Source organism: Homalodisca vitripennis, unplaced genomic scaffold, assembly GCF_021130785.1.
Source record: "Homalodisca vitripennis isolate AUS2020 unplaced genomic scaffold, UT_GWSS_2.1 ScUCBcl_12802;HRSCAF=22708, whole genome shotgun sequence".
Taxonomy (NCBI): domain Eukaryota; kingdom Metazoa; phylum Arthropoda; class Insecta; order Hemiptera; family Cicadellidae; genus Homalodisca; species Homalodisca vitripennis.
In genome coordinates, this window is record NW_025788911.1 from 1 (window position 1) to 8,963 (window position 8,963).

General features: G+C 34.8%; 1 protein-coding gene across 1 annotated transcript; it reads left to right on the plus strand.

Annotated features, from left to right (window-relative positions):
* Positions 1-6: 6 nt before the first annotated feature.
* Positions 7-8,619, plus strand: LOC124375046 (the record flags this gene model as incomplete). Its single annotated transcript, XM_046833170.1, has 4 exons — positions 7-47; positions 377-643; positions 768-885; positions 8,543-8,619. Coding segments are annotated over exons 2-4 (387 nt in total), but the record flags the coding sequence as incomplete, so codon positions are not given.
* Between the last annotated feature and the right edge of the window lie 344 nt (positions 8,620-8,963).

An 8,963-nucleotide genomic window follows, 5' to 3' on the forward strand; every position in this document is an offset into this window, starting at 1 on the left:
ACCTCAGCAATGGTCATGTGTCTCACAATACACTCCAACCTCCAGAGGTACTTCACCGTCATTAATGCTTGTAGTCTTCACTGTTGTAATGCTTGCTAGCTGATACAATTTCAGTAAGAAGGAATAATTTTGTTTTCTGACACCTAACGTTGGTTTGTTTTTGCGCATCCATATTCTCTTCTTTTATGTTGTGCTTGAAACCTGTTTTGTTCTAAATACTCTCAAACTTGATTTAACAGCTTTGTTTGACATGGCTATGTTTGTAATGGCATATGTATCTTTTTACTAATGTGGCACACTTTAATTCTCTCAGGCAATAGTTGATAGGTACTCAAATATTCTTAGACAACGTAAGCCAACATGGTTTTTATTGCAGGTGGACATTGTGTCACCACCTGTGGCTGCCAGGGACCCATTACCTCCACTGCAGAGAGTGCCTCATGTCAATTCCATGTTCACGGAAGATAAGCTTTCCCGTGAGAGCTCCCTGGCCTCCAATCCTCAGGTTCAGGATGTGCCTGAGGTGTCTGTGGACCTGGTGGCTCCTGATGATGTTGAGAAACTGGAACCAGAGAAGGAGGAAGATGTTTGCACATCCCTGTCCATTCCCAAGTCCACTCCTGAGACTCTATCCATGAATGAGGTAAATCAAGAAGAAGAAAAAATTTCACTATTTAAAAAATACTTTTTGAAAAAAAATGTTTATACGTGTTTAATTCTTAATGGAATTTTGTTGTATTTTTAATCACTTTCTTCTAAATTTTCAGAAATTAGAAGAGAACGAAGATATAAATTCAATTATGGCATCAGCTGAACAACAGGCTAGTGATGTGCTGAAAAGCCAATCTCAAGCAGTCCTTGAGACCTGTGAAAACGTTGTATCAAGTATGAAATACTATTAGTTCTATTAGTATATTATATGTCTTGTAATCAGCATTTATGTTCTCCAAAACTGATTGTACCATTGTAAATGCAGTAATTAAATTTGCTGTTTAAAGGAAACAAGTATACAATTGAAGATTTTTGGAGCAATTGGAAAGATTTCAGTGTGATACCACTAGTAATGATTACACATTTTTTTAAATATTAATTTACACATTAATATTGGGGAAATGTGTTATAGTTACTAGTGGTATCAAAGTATACAACTTACTAACCCTTTACAATTGTTTTTGTGGAACTAGCATTAGAACCTAGAGCCTTAAGAGACTGATGAATTCTAATACACAAGTGTCTTAAACTTGGCTCAATTAACCCTCCATCAGGCGCTTAAAATTAGAAACACCATCAGGCGCTCACGGAGGTTTCCTCCAGGTTAGCGAATAATGGATATCATAGTCGTTTAAACTGTTTTTATTTGTTTAAATATTCATACTGATTTAATTACAATGTAATATATTCATTTTTAGAAATAAAATAAAAATTACTCTCGTATATAATGAATTTTCCAAATAAGAAATTCAAAATCTTAAAAAATGTTATTGTATAATAACAACATAGTTTATTTTAGGGAATAATGCAATTAATTGTAAAAATGTTTAACCTACTGTAATAATATATGGAAATTAACTTAGTTTTTAACTTTTTACAAAACAACTTACTTCAATTCTTGAGATATTATACAATTAATTGTAATGTCAATTATTACTCTAAAATCAAAATTTATTCTTTACTAAAATTTTTTTTAAACACTACACAAAACGTTTTTTAAAGTTTCAAAACATTTTCCTTCTGGTTCTTATAATGACAATGCTCACTCCAGAAACAGTACTGAAATGTTCCCTAGCACACGGGTAATGTACTGACAAGTCTCTCGTCTTCATTCTCCATTTCACAAAATTCAAATAAAATATATTGTAAAACTTAAAAAGAAACCATCACAGGTCACACATTTAGGCGCACACAGATTATTACTCCATAAAAACTAAACACTATAAGGCGCTTACGGAGATTTCGTCCAAGCACTACAAAGACAACATCGGGCGCTCACGGAGATTTCGTCCAGTCTCGCACGGAAGTAGACCTCATACTGACAGATTTTGGCAAAGTGGGAGGCTATTGTTTCGCTTCCCCGAAAGATGCTCTTGAAGTACACTGCGGGAAACGACTGCCAACATCAGAAAAGTAGTACTACTTTTAATAATAAAAAATACACGGAGGAAAACTCCGTTTAGCGCCTGATGTAGGGTTAACAATTTTAACTCTCTTGCTATATTTACATAACAGAAGGATTAATGTTAGAAACATAATTTAAACATTTTACTCTGCTTATTTCAAACTCTGTATTAATACACTGTAATAAACAATAAACAAAATATAGTCTTATTGTACAAGAAAATCATCAAGTGTGAAAATCATCGCAACAGTGTTGGATGAGAAATGATGTGGTATGTGGATGGAAATCTAATCTGAGCTTGACAGCTGTGAAGCGAGATACAGAGACATTCAGATTGCTCATAGATGCTTTGAGTGGGATGGCAAGGAAGGAGCCTTTTTGTTAAAAATCATACGACTCACCCTCCTCATTCAGTGTGGCAACGTCCTTGTACATACAACTACTGGCAGTTAACAGCAGTATTAGACAATGCAAATGTAATGCTGCCTCATCGCCTTTTAGAAATTCTGGCTCAGAAATTGTATTAGATGGACATAAAAATTTGGAATGATTAAAAATAGAATAAAAAATAACAACCCTATTGTAACATTATGCTTAACACAAATGTCAAGGACTGGAAGAAAATTGAATGTAAAAAGTTCTAATAACTATCCATTTTCAGTGTATTATTATAACAAAATCTATGGTTATATTAAAAGTATTTGATTAAATTACTCTGTCTTTATATATTTTAAGAAACATGCTCATGTAACTTGGTTGGATCAAGTTACTCTCCTGAAATAAAAGTAAATTTTAAACTACTTGAGACTGGGTTGATGGAGTAAAATGAGCAAAATAAGTATTCAATTTTAAAAGTGTGAAATGAGAGTTTGAATGGGCGTGGAATAAGTAAGAAATGAGAGTAGCCATGGCCGTAGGAGTAAGTAAGAAATGAGAGTGGCCATGGCCATAGGAGTAAGTAAGAAATGAGAGTGGCCATGGCCATAGGAGTAAGTAAGAAATGAGAGTGGCCATGGCCATAGAAGTAAGTAAGAAATGAGAGTGGCCATGGCCATAGGAGTAAGTAAGAAATGAGAGTGGCCATGGCCATAGGAGTAAGTAAGAAATGAGAGTGGCCATGGCTATAGGAGTAAGTAAGAAATGAGAGTGGTCATGGGAGTAAAAAAGTACTAAATGAGAATAGCCATGGGAGTAAGTAGAAATAAAATAAATTCAAATGTTTTATTTTGAAACCTAAGGTACTTATTTTTAATTTTTTAATGTTAACATATGTGTTTTCAAATGTATACTAGCAAAGCAAAATTCTAATTTTAAATTGGTTGTACCTATTGTTAAAAAACACAAACTTTTCCATTTCATGCAAAATCTTTTCAAACACCGCGATCATTTTAAAAATTTATCTCATTCTTTATTACAATTTCATCAAGAAATGCAATAGCATTGGATTTTAAAACAAATTTGATTCTTATAATACACAATAAACGACAAATTACAATGCTGCAAAGTACAAAGTCAGCTTTAGCCATTGGTTTTGTGATTGTGCAGTCCATTAGATAAGTCATTGGTTTTGGCAACAATTGACAAATTCATCCAAGCTGTAGACCGGTTCTTTAATCAGTTAGTTACACAGTCTTCTTTTAATTCATTTAATTCTTTTCATTTTCTACAAGTATAAGCAGCATTTAGTCTAACGTTTTTATGTTTGAAAGTTTCCAAAATAACATAAAATTATTTGGTGCAATGTAATAATATTTCAGCGCTTGCACGGAAACATCACTACAGCTGACAACAGTCTTGCTTCTAGCAAGTCATTTATGACCTGTTTACTGCTGTAACACACTTGAAGGGCACTTTTTAGTAAGATCGTTTGTTTTTCATGCTCTAGCTATTTTAAAAACAACATAGTTTTAGTTCAGTAATTTTCTGTTTTAATATGGATTTATACCAATAATGACTTGATTACAAAATTTTGATTAATTTATAATTTACTTCAGGCAATCCGGAACTTTGGATAACCTCGTTCCGAGTAATGCGTCCCGTGGAGTGTTCTTTGTTGATAAACATCAGATATTGATGCTTGTCAGGTTGACTAGACAACCTCGTTGTTGTATTGTCTGCTCAATTAAGCGGCTTATAGATGGGGAAAGTAGAGACAGCAAGTTACTGGCGGCCAGTTACTGCCTCTTCAACTTACCGCTTACTTCCCCTGTCTAAAGGGGTCCTTTCCACTCCAGCGGTAAGTAATTACTGGCCACTCCACGGCAAGTAGCGGGTCACGTGGGCGATCACGTGACCACTGGCGGCCAGTACTTTCCTGTCAAAACAAGCACTTCCCCATACTTACCGCCAGTAGAGCAGTGGCAAGTAAAGGAACGGATCGCATTGTGATATGTTGTTGTGGTGTAGTACGTTGTGAAAATGTCAGGAAATTGCGTTGCAGAGAAGAAGAAAAGTGCAATTAAGTGGAATAGTGATGAAATTTCAAAGTTTTTGGAGGTTTTTCAGAGCTACGAGCTGCTATGGAACTGTCGTCATCGTGAATACGTTGACAAACAAAAGCTTGAATCTGCTATACATAGGTTAATGACCGACATTCAGAAACAAGGTATACAAGTACCGGATATTTGTTTTTTGCGGAACAAAATTAAAGTGATGAAAACAACGTACAGACAAGAACGTGTCAGAGTTGAGGAATCTAAATCAAGTGGTAAAGGTACGGATGACCTGTATGTACCAAGACTTACCTGGTACACTCTTGCTGACTCGTTTTTGAGAGTTGTGGCTTTAACACGCCCTTCAAAATCAAACCTGGCGAAGCAGGTAAGTTCAATTATTTTTTATTATATGAACCTATTATTTACAAGCATAGTTGTAGCGTATCAGAAGGGGGCCCATTAGGGAAATTTGAATACCCTCAATGGAAACAAAAATTATATACATTATTTTTTAACTGTATAACAGTTAATATTTGTTTTTAGATTTCATACTAAGAAGATTTAAGTTTATAATTATTAATAATATTGTAATGTTGAGTCCCCTCCAACGTTGCGTTTTTGGTTATCAAGGAAAATTAAAAAAATGTACAAGGTAATGAAAGGATGATAGGATGTTTGACATTTGCCATCGTTATATATTACAATAAAAAATAACACTACGTTTCGAGGATTGAAATCTATCCTCTTCTTCAGGTGATTAGAACTAAATTACATTAAGCTACGACATTTGGCAACGGGTTGCCACTAGAAATAAGAGTATAAAATACTCGTGCTTGCTCTCGTGTCCGTGGTTTGTGCGCGTAACGTGCGTGTAGTGTACACAAGCAGTCTTCTGGTATGTATGACTTATTTTATACTTTTACACTTCTATTGGAAATCCGTTGCCAAATGTTGTAGCTTAATTTAATTTAGTTATACCTGAAGAAGAGGATAGATGTCAATCCTCAAAACGTACTTTTATTTTTATTGTAACAAATAACGATGGCAAATGTCCGAAATCCTATCATCCTTTCAAAGCTTCCATCGTCAATAACAACTTCAAACAAAGTACAAGGTAATAATATATTTTATTAATTTACTACAAATGCATAACGGTACATATTTTAATGAAACACTAAGAAATCAATATGTTTACAAGAAACTCATGATTGTCTTCTTTTTTCAACTATTCAAATCCAATCGATTGTTTTTGCCAGGGGACGGAACCAGGACCTATGAAGTAGGTAGCAAGCTTGTCTCTTTTATCAGACGCACTCTTAGAGGAAGGGTTTGTTGAGCGGTCAACGGTCAAGGATGGCAAAGAAGTGGGGGTTGACCGCCACCTTCCAGGGTGAATGACCCCCGTTTCTGTATCCTCAAAATCAACGCTTCCTTTTTCCAAATAAGTTGTGGACGATGTAGTGCGGAACCAATTGTGAAGTATGCATGTGCACTGAACAATCAAGTCTACTGTTGGAAGGTTGAGATCGATGGATTTCTCAAATATTCTGAACCGTGATGCCAAAATACCGAACGCGTTTTCAACAACCCTACAAGCCCGTGATAAGCGGTAATTGAATAAACGCTCTTCTAGTGTCAAGTTCCTTTTAGAGTAGGGTTTCATCACATTTATGCTGAGTGGAAAGGCATCATCTGCTACTATTACATAGTCATTCGGCCAATTAAGCTGATTTGAATCCATAGCTCTCTTTAGTGAAGATAGTCGGTAGACGCTGCTATCGTTTGCTCTGCCGTTTGATCCAACATCGATGTACAAAAAACGGTAATATGCATCTACTAATGCCAGCAAAATTATGCTATAACCTCCTTTGTAGTTGAAGAACTCAGAGCTAGATCCAGGTGGTCTTTTTATCGCGACATGCTTCCCATCGAGGGCTCCACAGCCTGATGGAAAATTCCATTTTACATCGAAGCTTCTTTGTATGTTTTCCCATTCACGTGTAGTGCTTGGTACCTAAAAACAACATTTGTATTAGATAGTGTACATAAATAACATTGACACTAATAGTGATAGCCTTTTATGTTGCAGGCTGATTGTGATAACACTACGGACCAGGACTTCATAGAGGAAACATTAGTGGAGGTGGAAGAGACTGACAACACTCAAATCGAGAGCCAGCTGGATGAAAATACAGATCAGTCTGTTGAAAAAACAACTTTTGTTCCTCCACATAATATTAAAAAACGACAAGTCAGTAAGTTGGCCAAAGTCGAACAATCAATTGCAAAACTACAAAAGATAGCAGAAAACCGACCAAAAAGTACAGCTTCTGCAAGTAAAAAGCAAGATGAGTATGATGCGTTTGCTCAACACATGGCTACCCAGTTGAGGACCCTCCCGCTCAGAAGCTTTATTATCCTGCAAGAACAATTTCAAAGCCTAATAACTAAAGAAAGGCTCAAGACCATGAACCCACCCCCATCTCCAATCATGTCGACAGGCAGCAGCTACGATGACAATGATGACAGCGAACTGCAACCTTACTCTCAGAGTATTTTTCAAGATATTGGCACGTTTTATACAGAATTAAACTAAAACTGTTCTACATTCTTTCAATTTTTTTCATTCTATTCACATTTTTTGTACGTTACAAATCAAACTTCGAATACATATAATTGAAATATATATTTCCTACAACATTCCGTTCTTTTAAGTTCACCTAACAAACTAGTGTATGATACATTTTTAAATAAAACTTTTACATTGCAAAGTGAGTTCTAATTTAAATAAACCTTAAAGTTTGTAGGTATAAGGCCTACGTAGGCTTAAGTTGTGTCCAATTTGTATATTTTAAATTGAAAATTGTATGTTTTTACTAAACATTAAGTAATTTAAAGCATGCGTTGGATCTGCTTACCTCCATAAAGCTCTTCAAGCAGGTCACAATGGCTTTCATAACATCAGGTAAAAAAATCGAAATTGTAGGTGCTGGTATGCGAAATAGCAATGATAGCGACTGCAAACTGTCACCTGTAGCCAGAAAACGCAGAGTTGTTTCAAGCTTTTGTCTGGGGGTCAATGCTTTACGCATTGGAGTACTTTGCTTACGAATTATGGGTTCTACCATATGTAGCAGCTCCTCAAACTTTTCGACACTCATACGTAAATGTCTTTTAAAATCCAGAGGATCTTCCATTGCGAGTTCGCGAAAAAGAGTTGCAGATGCACCAAATTCATGTCTCCTGTCGACCCACTTCTTCACCCAAACTCTTTTCCTATTCAAAACAGATTGCAATTCTTCACTTAAAAGTACAACACAATCTTGAATTGCTTCATTAAAAGCTTCGCAATATTCTTCATCACAATCCGACATGATTTCACAATAGACTGGCCTACTGGCCGACAGTACAACCGATATACTTGCTGCCAATAACTTTCCCTGTGTAAATGGAAATTGGTGGAAAGTGACATATTGTCAAGTACTGGCCACCAGTAACTTGCTGTTTCTACTTTCCTTGTCTATAAGCCGCTAGGTTTAATAGAATGAGTGTCAGTACTTACTGTAAGTGACCGTTAAAAAAAAGGAATGTTGTATTTTCATGTGTCCAAATGTTATGTACAGTTTTTAAATCAATCTTAACAAGATCATCTCAAATTAATATTTTACAACCCACTTTAGTTAGGATAGGTTTAGGCATGGTTTAACCTTAATTTGTGCAAATGTCGGATATACTATATTTGTGAACTGATATTATTTTTTAGGATTACAATAAGGAGTACTTGTATTTAACTGATAATCAGTTACATAATTAAAAATACAGTACATTGGTTTAGTAAATAAAATTCAATTTTCGAGAGACTACTTCAAACCTCTTTCCAATATTTCTCAATAATTGTCCAGAACTTGAATCTCTTGAAAACATCTTGATTTTATAAATAATGTGTAAAGAACGTTTTTTTAAAGTGTAAATTTGTTATGTTCTGTTTCAGTGAAGAAAAATGCAATAAAAAAAATTGTCAGTGAAGAAAATGAAGTTGAAAGCAAAGTGGTGGTTACTAATAAAAAGGTAAGACAAATTTTGTTAATAAATCTCAAATGTTGATTAATGATTGAACATAAATAATAAAATTCATAGTCATAAAAACACAACTGATGTTGCCAATTAATTGATTTGAATGTCAATACTAATTAAAATTGGTCAGTCAAATTAACAGAAAATCCCATCATTTTTTTGTGTTTTAATATCACAAATGCCTGTTCTATTGAAGATTTTAATAATTTATAGATACTCATGTTTACAGCATCAGTAAAGTTGCTACTCATCAGATTTGTTTATTTTACATAAACTGTAGAACTCCTTATTTAGATCAGAGTGCTAATGAAATGATTAATATAGAGGTTTAGAGTTCA